General features: G+C 33.8%; 1 protein-coding gene across 1 annotated transcript in view; it reads left to right on the forward strand.

The window, feature by feature from the left end:
- The window catches only part of LOC134527756 (calreticulin), a 50,023-nt gene extending 35,224 nt beyond the window's left edge, over positions 1 to 14,799 (forward strand). The window contains exon 8 of the mRNA XM_063360684.1: positions 13,933 to 14,799. Within this exon, the coding sequence (XP_063216754.1) occupies positions 13,933 to 13,959 (27 nt within the window). The 3' untranslated portion in view covers positions 13,960 to 14,799. The remainder of the gene's footprint in view (positions 1 to 13,932) is intronic.
- The last annotated feature ends 498 nt before the right edge of the window (positions 14,800 to 15,297 follow it).

Genomic DNA, 15,297 nt, shown 5'->3' on the forward strand with positions numbered 1-15,297 from the left:
TTTAAATTACAGACTGAATGTGGTTATACATTATTATATTAAGTGATTCCTACTTCAGTACTACTGATTTTTTCATTTTAACATCAAATTTGAGGTTAGGTTAGCTTAGAATAGGTAATTCTTAACCAAAAACATTAAAAGTACTTTCAGTTAGGGTGGCCACCAGCCTTGAATTTTGGGAAAAGCGAGAAATATGCATTAATTTTTTAAGGTGGGAAAAAAACTTGGAATTATGCTTGAATTACTCGTCGGTGGAATTTCATTATCACTCGTAGATATGTCTGCTAGTTTTACAGGTTGTCATAGCCAGACTTTTTATGATATTAGAATTTTATTATAAATTAACAAAAGACCAGTAATAGTTTTTACCATTTGCTAATTGGTGGCAGTTCTGCTTTGAAGTGGTTTAGTCAACTTAGGTTAATTTTAACGAGTACTGCCATATTAAAAATTGGTGGCTGATCACCACACAATTGAATACCTTTATGGTTAGAGGCACGATTATATGGTAATGCGCGATAAAACGAAATAACACCGAAAACCACTTGAAAACACGAAATAAAACGAATTTGTGCGAAATCCGCGATATGTCACGAAATTTCGTCTATCCTGATTATTTACGTTTTTTTTTTTCCATTCTGTAAAGACAATTCACTATCTTCAGCACAATCAAATATTTCTGACAGTAACTAGCAGCTATATTTATTATATGTGACGGTGATTCATTATAGATTTTAAAATTAAGTCTTGGAATTAACGTAATATTTTCTTTAAACGGTAATCTTGTGTACCATAATAATTTAAGATGTTGATAACTATGATACAATGGCCGCCGTTCACATTCTGTAAATACAAAAATAACAAACGTCCAAAATATGTTTTTCTAAGATTACGTTTTTAATCATTAAAATATTACACACTGTTTATTTAAAATAAAGTACGTAGGGTACGAAAATAAAATTAACCCTGCTTAACGTAACGATTGTAAATAATAAATAGTACATGTTTATGTCAGTATTAATTTTCACGTGCGTATGTTGGTATTCTGTATGCGTTTGTATTCGCATCTATTCTCCATTGTTTTGATCTTTCCAGCACGGCAAGTTTTTGCGTATTAAGAGGTTAAATTCTTCCTATGTGATTAAATTTTTTTGATAATGCCTAAAACGAAGGTTTCTAACAGTGACCGATCGAAAAAAAATTTCCAGCGAAGGATTTTATTTCAGTGATAAAATGTTAATGTGCAAATTCTGTAACTGCAGGCTAGACTACGAGAGACGCGATACGCTTGTGAAACATGTCGCGAGTGAGAAACATAAGCGTTTGAGTCAAAACTCATCTCTTAAACGACATCCTAGTCCAAGAGTCTTTAATGCCATTAATTTGCTGTTCAACCCAAGAAATGTGAGTAGGGTTAGCATAGAAGATGCAAACCTACAGAAGTCTCTGCATAACTTGCCTTTTGTTTCCCATCTTCCCATTGATACATTCATACATGGCTATGTTGTTTTCAAAAAAATAATTGAGGATGAACTTTCATTGCCAGAAACAAGCCAAATTGATGTTGCAAAGGTACTTTGCTCCCTTAAAGGGGACTACAGTGAATTTGCTCAAGCCAGTTTAAGGGCAATCTGGTTCCCAACATCAAATGTTGATGCAGAACGTTCATTTTCCAGGTACTCACTGGTAGTTAGTGACAGAAGACAATGTCTCACTCCAGAAAATGCGGAAAATTTAACTATGATAGCATTTCAATAAAACCGTCTAAATAGTAACTCTGGAAGGGCTTAATTGTGTAATTTTGTAGTGTATGTGATTGTAATTAAGTCGTGAAATTTTTAGTAGTTATTTAAAAGTTTGAATTTATCAGTTTGCAAATGAACTTAATTATCTATGAATTTGCAAATGAACTTAATTGTAATTAGATCATGAGGTTTTAGTGTTTATTAATATTTGTTTTAATAAATTTGCATCTCGTACAGAAAAGCAAGAAAATTTTGCCGTGGGTATTTTGAGCAAAAAAAATAAAACCATATAACACCGAAATCTTTCTTTCTTTACACCGAAATTTGTCTTAAAATAACACCACAAAATCTTGACTATTTATCGTCCTTGGGCATTTGCATTGTCAATATGGCAGTGTTCAATTACAGAAGGTTTTAGGTGTAGATGTAGAGTGAAAATGATTTTAAATAGATACAAAGTGCGTCTAACTTACGGAGATGTTGCTTACAATATGTTATTTTTACCTAATAATTTTTTTTCTCTATTGATTGAATTTTGTATGCAGTTTCCGACCAATTTTATGGTGTAAATGATGCCATAAAGGACCAGAATCTTCATTCTGGTTTTAGTTCGTACAGACGAGCTACTACAATGGAAAATAGTTGTAGTTTATGAAGATTATAATTTCGTCAAAATGCTGTTCAGAAGAAGTTATTCTAGTTTTTGTGGGTGATCTCAAATTTGAGATATTTATCTTCTTTCATGTCAGTACTGTTATGTTATGCTGGGGGAAAAATAAGTAAATTTATTTCCTATCACAAATCGTTAATAGCTTACTTAACTGGCTCTACCAATACTGATGAAAAAATATTTTCTTACCATTTAGATGTAAGAATTCGAGTAGGTTTTTTGTCGGTCTAAAACGATTTCAAGCCCTGGTACAGTTAGGTGGTTTTCAGATGTGACCCTATCTGATTCAGAAATTGTATGTGACGTCACTCTGTACGTGTCAAGATGGCCAACTTTAATATTTGGGCTGGCAGGGTGTGTGGATTGGATTCGCCATTGTTTATCCAAAGTACAAAGGTGCAGTAAACACTTCAGGTTCATTGAAAATATATATCACATGAAATAAAACATTCACAAGCAAAGTATGATGTCAAAACATGCTCACTCACAAACTTTGGCTGGCTGAAAATGTTTGAGAACATAAACAAGAGGGTTCATTCTTAAATATTTTATTTTTCTATTCTTTAATTATGTTGTATTTAATTTTGTTAAATTTATAGGTCTATCCAGGGCTGCCACCACTTTGAAAACAATATCCTTGATTGAAATGTGAAATATCCTGTAATATCCTTGTTTTGAATATAATATATCCTGTAAAATCCTGTACATTAAAAAATACAAAAAAATATGCAATTTTTATGAAAATTACTTTATCATAATGTACGTAACTATACTTCAATCAAAACAATTCAATTTTTAACACTTTATACAAGTATTTACACACACACACGTAGCCTACACTTCACCACTGGCAGTATTTAAATATCACTTTTTCAGATGTTTTGCCCTATTCCTCATTTCTTCTGTTGGCTGGAATTCTGCCATATTCTTCCTAGAAGAGATATGCAACAAAGCATTTAGCATTGGCGATTCAAGACATGACCTGTGCGCTGTCTTGATAAGGTTGAGCTTACTAAATATCCTTTCCACCCCTGCATTGCTGTGTGGAAGCATAAGCATTGCCTTTGCAAGTTTACAAAGCAGTGGAAAACAATTTTTCCCATTAATTTCATACTGTGACACTTTATGCCAGGCCTGCCACCAAATTAAGGTTCCTAAATCCTCTTTACAGCATTTAAAAATCCTGTAAAATTTATAGCCGTAATTGACATAATTTATTTTTTGCGGTAATTTTAAATATACATTGCATTCCAAAACATTAGTTTAAAAAAAATAAATGAATGTAAAAAAAAATTTAAGATTTGCCACTTACATTCCAAAACTAATAGTTGGTATCACAATAAAATGAAAAGTAGTGGTGCACCGATGCGGATACCGATGAATCGTAATCGGCGATTATGGGTACTTACCGATTAATCGTAATCGGCGATTATCTTAACGATTACTTTGCCGATTATCTACGTCCCGGCGTAATTAAGTAGGTTTTTACCGTGTAATATTTTGTTACACATTTTAGGACGAAATACTGTAATATTTGTATATATTACAAAATTCATCTAACTCCGTCATATCAAGATTACAGATATTTCGTTAAGTTTAATTAATCTCATTGCCTCTAACAATAAAAAATACATTTTTTCTACACGTTTATTTACGTTTCGTCTTTTGTTCTGTCTTTTGTTTAGTGGCCTTGTACATTACCTATAGCCAGAGACGTAAAATAGATGGCACGCAATCAAAATACCACAAGCAGTTGCAGTGTATTCTATGAGAATCGATCTATTCGAGTCGTAGTAGCAGTTCAAGATCGTGGTCCCGATACCTTTCAGAGTTTATCACTGCGTTTTACAAACTTGTTACGGGCGTCTTTGGTAACATAATCCGTTGTTGTGTTATTTGAATGTGACGTGGAAAGTGAAAAAGTATTTATAATTTTATACATTCAGTCAACATTAATAAAATCACATGTGCTAGAATTGGTTTTGAGTCATTTTTATATAATTATAGTGAGATGGCGACTAGGGAGAAAAAAAGTGAAGTGCGGAAACATTTTTATATAAACTCAAGTGAACAAAATATAGCAACATGTTTACATTGTTAAACGGTAATTTCTCGATGCAACCTTATGTGATAGTCAATAATATTGCTAGTTTTCCGCAACAAAAACTTACCCATTGTAAATTACAATTATTAGACTGTAGTTCAAGTTGTTTACAATAACAAATATAAATAGAAGTTAATTTAATTTACTCTTTGCAATGACTTAATAGTGTATTTTATATATTTTTATACTGTTATTATAACTGTATTCTCAATTTTACCTACTCTTGTAATTAAATTCACATGGGAATAAAAAATTTTGTGTGCATTATTACACTTAAAAAAATTATTTCATTATAATCGGTAACTGAATCGGTATCTGCCGATTATTGCTCTCATAATCGGTAATCGAATCGGTAATCGGTAAAGCCATATCGGTGCACCACTAATGAAAAGTAATTTAAAAATTTCTCTTCAGTAAAGGCTTTGGTGCTTTTCCTATTTACAAACTATAAATACATCCATACAACTGAAGTTATTTACAAGTTTAAAAAAACAAATGTATTTCACATCATTAACTAGCTACTTTTTCATGTTTTGTGATCTTTTCTGCATCTCGTCAGTGGGCTTGAAAGCCAGACCTGCAGATGTTCTCATTCTGCAATGCAACAGCGCATTTAACATTGGTGATTCCATTGACAATCTGTGAACAGTTTTAACCATCTTGAGATTGCTGAAAACCCTTTCCACAGCAGATTTTCTCCAGTTGCAGCACCACTCAAAGCCATTACTTTGTACAGAGGAGTTTCAACAATCTCTGATGGAAAGAACCTTGCTAACACTACAACCTGCCTAGTGACTGTAACAGCAGTTGATTCATCAATCATCTGTGTGAAAAATTGTGTTTTCATTGCATAGGTAACATAATCTGCAGGTGAAATTATCACTGAGTTCCACAGATAAATTGTTTTCACAAACGAAGTTCGCCCATAACAGTTCCGCATCAATTATTTTGTTTGGTTTGGTTACAAAACTCGTCAAAGAACAACTCTGATCAGCAGCTCATTGGTTTTTCGCATGAACTTGCGTCTTCAAGCCGCCCTTTGTCACGTTCAGTTCCGAGTTGCAAGTCAAACAAACGGCGCAAAATTCCGTTTTGCCACGCCTCAACCATTTCAAATCTTGCTTCCATTATTTACTATAACGCTGTTTATAAAGTGACCTGTCCGGCGAAGCCTTTCGTTTTTTCTCCATCACAATCAGCTAAGACCAAAACTACTACTTAAATCACGTAAGAAGTTTGTAAACAAATGCCGCACCTAAAACATTGTAATGGCAAAAAATATCAATGTTTACTGACGCCATGACACTTCTTAGCGTTTAACTCAACAAACAAAAAACATTTCCCCCAAAATCATAGATATTGTACTTCATGAAACTATATGTGGGAGTAAATGTTTTTGGTTTGTGGTTAAACGATTGGAAGTTCCATGGCGCTACACGTAATGTGAGTGTTTGCTTTACTGTTGGATGCTTGTATGGTTTGACAACTTCAAATAGGTAGTTGAATGTAAATATTTACACGAACGAAATTCAAATATGAAAATATCGGCGAAGCGTCGTAAATATCCGTGAATGTCGCCGTTTATCCGTTAGTCCGTTTTAAGCTTCAAATATCCGTGAAAACAGATAATATCCGTAAAAACGGCAGGCCTGGGTCAATCTATTAAAAATTTTATTTTCAATATGTGCCACAATTAGTTTATGAAATGGCAATTTTATGAAAGCTTCTATTCACAAATAAAAATATGAAAGTATTTTGGTAGCAAATGAAAATGTACATAGCCTATGTTTACTTTATTCACAAATTTGGGATGTGTATTAACAAGAGCAGGAGTGTAACAAATTTTTCCTTTGTTTTCTTGAGTCGTTCTTGCCTACCATTATTATCTGTATTCTCAGCAAGTTATAGTGTTATGGCGAGCAACGAAATGCAAGATATAGTAGCTTAATAATTTCAAAACAAAACTCTGAATCTTAAAATATAAAAGTGCCAGTGCCATTCATATATTTTCTGATTTTTAATAAGTAGCTTATGTTTCATTAATAAGCCAATAAAGGCGCTTATGAATTTTAACCTTCTACGTGACTACGTATGTTAATCATTTTGGGCTGGTATGTAGTTTGGGAACTATTCTATTCAAATATAATTTTTTTTTAATTTCGGCAGCTCGGAAACTATAATAAAAATTTTTATGCATCAGCATCTTAAATTTGTGTAGTTTTACTATCAAGCAAATTCCTTGAAAAACTACATTTTATTCCTTGAAAACCTTGAAATGAGCATATCTAGAGTAGAAAATTTTTATATAGATTTGAAAATGTCGTGTTGGATACAGTTTTGACTGATTTAGAAACAGTTCGTTATAAGGAGATTTTTTGCTAAAGAGGTTCTCTTTATAAGGGTTTACTATCAGTTTGTGTATTCTCACCTGTAAAAGTTTTGAGAGGGTACTTATAACCTTTTAAAATTTTGCATGAGATCTTAATAAATTGCATTTACAACATTTTAGTACAATAAACTTTATTTTCAAAAAATACCACATAATGTCATATCTTTCATTTGTACTTATAGATATGTTGATCAACTATTCTGCAAATGTAGGACGCCAATAATATTGTAAGCCATGTTTTATTTTTAAATCTCAAATAAATAAATTCAGTTATTATAAGATGCAATCAGTTGTAATATACAAATATTTCGTGTCATTAAAAATGGGGCATCTTTTATTGAGTGGGTGTGACACATTGTAAAAATACAAATATTATTGAGAATAATTTCTGCAGTACATAAGTCCTTAGTGGTAATATGTCTACAGGTCACTAAAGCCACAAAAGTCCCTGAAATATAACGAAGTCAGGGTTCCTACAATCGGGAATGACAGGGATAGTCAGGGAAAAATAAAGGTGTCAGCGAAAGTCAGTGAGATAGCTATAAAGTCAGGGAGATAGCTATAGTCAGTTAAATGTAGTGGAAAGTAAAATTTCGAAAAATAACTCTGAAAGAAATATATTTAATCAAAAAACATCATAGGTCTGGCTATTAGCTATGTACATACATCATCTCTAGTTGCAATAAATTCTGTTCCGCTCACTGTATTTTTTGAAGGTTACTGCAGTCTTCTGAATGCAGTGGTGAATGAAGATGTAAAAGTAGTAAAGAAGTTCACTAACTTGGCTTGTATGTCTTAAGTTTTGAGATATATTATTACACTGTATTTACCATTAATAGTGTTTTGCCAACACACTTACTAGTTTGTTTCAAAATACAGTGAAACCCCTGAATTACACTTTTCAATGGGAAAACTGAAAAAGGTGTAATTCGGAGGAAAGTGTAATTGTCTGGAAAGTAAAATTTTACTAAAAACTACATGATGATAGATATAATTATTCTTCAAGTCATCGCTTGATGTAATAAAGTTTTACAACAATAACTATACTATTATTTTTGTTTGCAATTAACTTTAGTATTTAATGGCAATCCTAAATCTTAAGTAAAAATATGTTATAGGCCTAACATTAACAACTTGATATGTTTAAATTTTTTTTGCCATTGGTCCACATTGTTTTGCGGTATTTTCGATGGACGTTCGATTATGAACAATTGTGTTTAATATAGACACTAGCAATTCTTAATGCCTTGGCTAAGGCCACACGCGATCCAACGTGGTTGTCAAACTACCTCAAAATATTTAATTTTTGCTTAACTGTTACAGCGTTTTTTTCACGACCACTCGCCATTGCATGAATATCGCGAAAATTAATCATAAACGTGAATAAATTATCTGTAGAACGTGTCAATAAAGCACGAAAATTTACGTCAATGTAAACAAAAACAAAGCCCAAAATCACTGGTACCAAACCAACACAGCGGTGCGCAGTATGTGTTGCCAACGTTTGCCAAGGAGTGAGAACCTGTATTTGCTACGCGGACGTGTTCCTTTCACTACATGGAATGATCACCCATGAAAAATCACCATATTTCAAGGATTTATATCTTTTACGGTGATATAATATTTTAAATAACGCCAACCTAACCTAACCTCCTAGAAAATAAAAATAGAAAGAACTTTTATTTATGTAACTGACCGAACCTTACTTAACTTTTCACTTGGGTAAACTTCGGAACTGTTCGGGTTGTGGCTGTGGCTCTCTTGCCTGTGAAAAGAAGGCTACATGTTTGTTGCATGTGGAATAGTAAGCTTTTGTGTGTAACCATCCACGTACTCTGTTTTGTTCCAGGTTGATTATGTAAAGACTGTTACAGTTCATTATGTCTGACAAAAAAACTGTATTTAATCAGCTGTGGCTAAACCCAGCTCTGTTTCCAGATTTTTCAGCATGGGTGCATCCTTTAGATGGGCATAATACTCAAGCATTGTGTAGTGTGTGTAAAAAGACTTCGAACTTGAGCAATATGGGAAAGCAAGCATTAGTTTCTCATGGGAAAGGACCAACCCATTTGAAAATGGTGGGAGGTGCGACAAGTCATACTTTGTCTTCTTTTTTCATAAAGACGCCAGGTAATATTGCAAGTTGTTCTGGATCAACAGCGATTTCAGGCGTTAACCTAGACAAGGGACAGAGTAGTGATTCTTCTTGCTCAAATAGTGTCTTCACGTCACAATGCACTCAGCTTCAGATAAACATAGTCACTAGTCTACAGAATGTAGTGCCTCAAAGAAATCTCAACAATTACGTTTTAAAAGAAGATGCAATGAAAGCAGAGATTATTTGGAGTCTACAGGTTGTGTGCAAGAAAATGTCTTTTAATTCTTGCAGATATAAGTACTTTATTTAAAATGATGTTTCCCGATAGTGCAGTTGCTAATGCATTTACTTTAGGAGGAGATAAAGTTGCGTATTTTCTTGTTCACGAGCTAGTACCGTAATTCCAGCAGAATATGCTAGATCGCCTGAAGTTGTGCGACAATTTTGTATTATGTTTTGATGAAGCATTGAACAAAGTAATTTAGCGAGGACAAATGGACATAGTAATCAGGTTTTGGGATGAAGAAAAGCAAATTGTTATTACCAGATACTTGAATAGTGTGTTTCTTGATAGAAGCACAGCTGAAAATTTCCTTAGGCATTTTTTGGATGGCATTGCTCCTCTGTCACCTTCCAAAATAATACAGGTTTCTATGGATGGCCCCAACGTCAATTTGAAATTTTTCAAATGTCTCCAAGAACACATCAGATCCACCACAAGCAATGGAACTTTCACATTACTGAATCTGGGAACATGTAGTTTGCATGTGGTTCATGATGCTTTGAAAACTGGCATTGAATCTGTTGGATGGGACATTAGTACCTTGTTGCTACACTTATATATTTTTTCCATGATTCTCCAGCTCGGCGAGCATTATTTACAGAGCTGACGGAATGCACAATATTTCCTTTGAAGTTCTGTATTGTACGTTGGCTAGACAATGCCAAGTGCCTTAAAAGAGCGTTAGAGATATGGGATCATGTTGCAAAATTTGTTAATGTAGCTAAGCTTCTGAAGACAAAAGTTTCAAAAACCTTGATTGAAGCCGCTCGTGATCCATTTGTAAAGTGTAAATTGGCATTCTGCAAGACAATTGCAGATGAGTGTGAGCCCTTTCTTAAGAAGTTTCAAACTTCAAAACCCATGAGTCCATTTATTTTTGAAGCAGTGGAGAAACTTCTGAGAGAAATTATGAACTGCTGTGTAAAGCCTGACGTGATGAAGTGTACTAGCACAAATCTGCTCTCTATTGATGTAAAAAAATCAGACAATTTGATCCTAAGCAATAAAGTTGATGTTGGATTTGCAGCAAAACAGTTTCTTGCAGAAGTATCAGCCTCTGTAACAGAAAGAGAAAAGCTTGAGTTTATGCATGAATGTCGTGGTATGTTGACAGCCATGACTGCCAAACTTCAAGAAAAATGTCCTTTGAAGTACAAAGCAGTTAGAGGATTGTCTTCTCTAGATCCCTTGATTATTCAACACTCACCTTCGCTTGGTCAGAAAAGGTTTTCTTTTCTTTTAGAAGAGCTACTTGCTTCAAACAAAATAGATGTTGAATTTGCAGAAAAGTCTAAAAAAGAATACAGTAAGTCCTCTATTTACGTCGTACCGATTTACGTCGTTTCGGATTAACGTCGCTAATGTTTGAGTACTCATGTTTCAATTTAAGTTGTCGCCGATTCACAATAACGTCGTTTACAATGACCGTAAATCTATATTTTAACCAAAACATCGTATATAATTCGTTTATAATTCTTTGTTTCCTTCGGTAGTTAATTTAATATGTAGCGTAAGCTACACGTTCACCGCCTTATCTTATCATACATCATGAGGGACGCTTCCTGCTCTCCGCTGCTCTCCGCGCGGTGATGCAATACTACCAGCCCGCCCGCTCGGCCACCCACGTATCTCGCACGTGTCCCGCAACGACACAGCATTTTCTCCTACCCCTTTTCGTCCAACTCCTTGGCACTTCAGTTGAGGTGTAAAAGTTACTTAAAAAAAGTGTACCCGTATGTATTCGTTACTATAACAATTAGTACTCGTTACTTTCGTATCGTTACTCGTTACTTCTGATACCGCATAACATGCTATGTTATGTAACAGCAACGAATCGAGTCGTATTTCGTACGCGTACAGTATGACGTCGTGTAAATAATAATAAATCGAATATAAACAATTAAAAGTATTTGATAATTAACAGCTTTTGTTAACCAAGAAACAATAAAATCTCATTAGAGCAGCTTTATTATAATATCTCTTTTAAGATAAGAACAAAAAACGTGAAAATACGCGATAATAAAAAACAAAAACATACATATTTATAATTTGTAAAAAATACTTTCTTACGTTGTTTCTGTTCCAATCTCAAACTTTGTCTACACACACAATACCTTTAATAAACAGTAAAAAACTTGGACGACGAATTTCCAAATTATACTTTTCTTAATAAACAAACATCGTTCTTTGTAACGAATAAGCGCGCGCATGCGTAAAACATACGAAAAATGCGAGTAACGAAATGCATTCGTGTGTAACGTTTCGTTACTCGTTACTAGATGCCGCACCCGTTACTCAGTAACGAATACATACGGTTTGCTACAGCTCTACACTTCAGTCGCTATGTCATTGAGTTGGCCGGAGTTTTAAACGTGCGGTTGTTAACTTTATCGTGATTAAATGCGTTTGTAGTAGGCCTACAGTATCAGCTCACTGCAATTTATGATTTTTTCTTCATAAGATGTCTTCCAAACGACTATATATCTGTTTTTATATTTCAATCAATAAAGGTAATAAAGCAGCTGGTTAAATAACCATTCTATAAAGCTGAGAAGTACTAGTTGGACTTGTTTCCCACGCTGTGGGTTGTAATTTGCTGATAAAATTGCCCGTTGTCACGTCTGTATGCCAGCGCTTCCGGCCGACCTTGGGCCGTGGTCGGCCGGTGGCATGAAACATGGCTCATTTTGCGTCGTTTCTATTTACGTCGCGGTTTTCAGGAACGTAACCCCGACGTAAACCGAGGACTTACTGTACTGTAACTTGTACTCGATCAGCTGCTGTTACGGCGCCCCTGCTGGCTCTCTTTGTTCACTGAGCTGCGCATGCGCAGTATAACTCACTCAACACTCCGCCCAGACTCGTGACCTTGCATCAGCAACCAGCCAATAGATGCAAGCTTAGCGGAAAAAAATATAAGTTCCACCTCCCGTGTACCAGTTTTGTCCAGTTCTAATACCAGTTTATTGGTATACGCACCAGATTTCTCGCTGCCGTGACATGTTCAAGTTTACGTCCATCTTGATATCTTGATACCAATAATTAATTAATTACGATCCCCAGAAATAAATTGTTAGTTTAAAAAATATGCGTCAACTGTACAATACTTCCGAAATTATAAAATACGTATAAAACAGTTACCAAGACTACGCTCATTTTATCTTGTGAAGTTTGTCTCGTACCAGTATTTCGGCTAAGTTGTGACATAAATACAGTATCAGAAATTAACAATCAGCCACGTTCATACATTCGTGAGTTTACGTTTTTCCCTCGTGCATTTTAGATTGTCTCCTGCTATAATTACTCGGACTTTTACACGCCTAGGCTTAAATTATTACATGTTTAGAAATAAAAGCAACTTTTCATGTTATAAAATATGTATATTTTGAGATTTAAAATGTTAATTGCCGACTATAAACGTTACGTTTTTCACAATGTTTTTAGGCCTACTAGCTAATCTTATCTACTCTTAAAGTACCCACGGTATTTTCTGGTTGTTTATGGTTGTTACGTGACGTAAATAGCGGGATGGATTCGATTTTTGAGTCATAATTTGCGTGAAAGTATTGTATTGGACTAAATGGAAACTAAATGGGACCTGAAGAATATAGTGCAAATAACGGGAAAACGTAAATAATGGTAATGTAAATAAGGGGTTTCGCTGTATGTGTACATTGTAAATAAATTTGCCTATACCTATATAAACATCTTTTTTGCATTTTAAAGTAAAATGCAAAAAAAATTCCTCAAATTTTAAAAAAAAAATTTCTTAGCATATAGGTCGCACTTCATTCCTCCCCCCCCCCCCCCCCCCCTCCCCCATCAAATCTGGTAAAATTGCCACGACCTATATGCGAGTAAATACGGTAGTTAGAAAAACAAGTGAAAGAGTTAGTAGAAGAAAGAAAAAAAAATATGAGGGAAATAGAAGAGAAGAAGGAAGCAATGGAAAGGAAATTAAAAGAACTTGAAAAAAAAAAAAAGAGCTTTGCTGTAACTAGTATTTCAAATTTTTTGAATTGATTTGTTACATGTTAACATTTTGTTTTGTAATTGAATTATGTATTTATTGAACCACAGTCATGTCAAAAATGGAAGTTTTAGTAAAGTTTGTGTCTGCTTTCTGATATTTATGTTTAAGGTGTGGTACGGTTAGCTGAAGGGGATGAGGATGCCAATATAATTAGGGCACAGTTAAAACATCAATATTTTTTGTAAAACTGAATATTTTTTCGTAATTGGTCAGGGAAGTTTCAATGAATGGTCAGGGAAAGTTAGGGAAATTAATTTGACTCAGACTGTAGGAACCCTGGAAATGGTGCTAGAGGTCTTAAAACTTAAATACCTAACAGCCTTTCGCTAACTTGCATTTTATTTTTTGATTATTCACAAATAATGTTTCACCTTAAATTAAAATAGTTGTAAATATTTTACTTAAATCATGTGGAAGTTATATCTGAAGAGTTTTTAATTTTACATTTTTTAAACAAACAGTGCCCCGAGATATAAAAAATTGTTATTAATTGTTATAAAAATGCTATGAAAAGATTTTGAAATTCATTCATCAAATATTTGTACACATACTGGTAATTTTTTTTTTAAGTAAGAAAATCTTGTTCTATGTTTATTTTTATTTTTTTCAGGATCATGATGATCACGATGAACTCTGAGTCACGTCTGTGAGAAGTGCAGAGACAATTTTGTGTGGTGTGTCATGAGGAGCTGACTGAAGATTTTTTTTATCAGGACATTTTTTTTTTCAAACCAAGATGATACAAACAATTGCTGCTTCTGAAATTCATCTCTGTATATTTCCCAAATAGGCATAGGTTTTCAAGTTATAGAATCACTTTGTGGTTTTTGATGTAGATTTTGGTAGATTTTGTGAACTGCTTGTGAGTGTTAACATTTTGGTTGTACAAAAATTTGTCGGTTAAAAAGTGTTCTTCCATTTTTTAAGCATGTGGTGGAATCGTCTTGTTTTAATCTGTGTTTGTTTCTGTCTGGATAGTTTTTTTCTCTTCATATTGCATTGCCACAAATAGCATTTACTTGTCCACAATGATTGTGGGAATAATGTATGTCTGTCGAGAGAACGAAGTGATGTTGGGAAAAAGGTGTGTCATAAGTGATTCTGTTATTTCGTGACTTAAATGTTTGAAATTAAATGGCAGCAGAAGTAGTTTCAATTGAATTTTTTTATTGCGAGTAAACAAAACTTAAAACTATTTTAGTTTTGCTGATGGTTTTGCCAGTGAGTTAGGTACTGCACATTGGTGTTAATTATTTTTGTTTTGTTGTGTGAAAGAGCATTCACTGTGTATGCGAGCTTTTATGTGCATTGTGTGTTCCTAGGAAATGTCAAAAATAGATTATTTATGATTGTGGACAAAAAAATAATGAATGGTGCGGTAATCAACATTCAACATGTGATTTTATTTACAAATTTTTTATGCGAGAAAATATGTTTGGGTTAAGTATGTTGTCATTAAATTTTATTACCAGAAGAACAATTTTGTGTTAACTTTTACCCACCCTAGATACCCTTTAACCACGAGCATTAATGCTAATAATTGAACAGTACAAAACATTTTGTACTTAGTTTTCCTTGGGCTTATTAGAGGACACCCGCAGATAGTACAGGAGAACACCGGTACAACTTACCTCATAATGTATTTTTCACTTTAACATTGTTTTAAATCCCAGCAGAAAGTAATAAATTTCACTAGTAGCAGGGTACTGCTACTACAAAATTTACTTAAACTGGTAAATAAGTGTTTAGCCAAATGATAAATATTATTGAACAAATAAATAGCAACAATTTTTCACCAAGGAAATATAACGTCTAACCTCTAAATTCAAAACTAAACATCAAAACAAATTTTTATGTGCAGTACCATAGATTTTACTGACCCAATATGTAACATCTACAAAACAGCATTTGATACATCGATACACTGAAGTTTGAGAGAAAAGAATGTTAAATAAGTGGAAAGTGTAATGCTAAT

Source organism: Bacillus rossius, chromosome 1, assembly GCF_032445375.1.
Source record: "Bacillus rossius redtenbacheri isolate Brsri chromosome 1, Brsri_v3, whole genome shotgun sequence".
In the NCBI taxonomy this organism is placed as follows: domain Eukaryota; kingdom Metazoa; phylum Arthropoda; class Insecta; order Phasmatodea; family Bacillidae; genus Bacillus; species Bacillus rossius.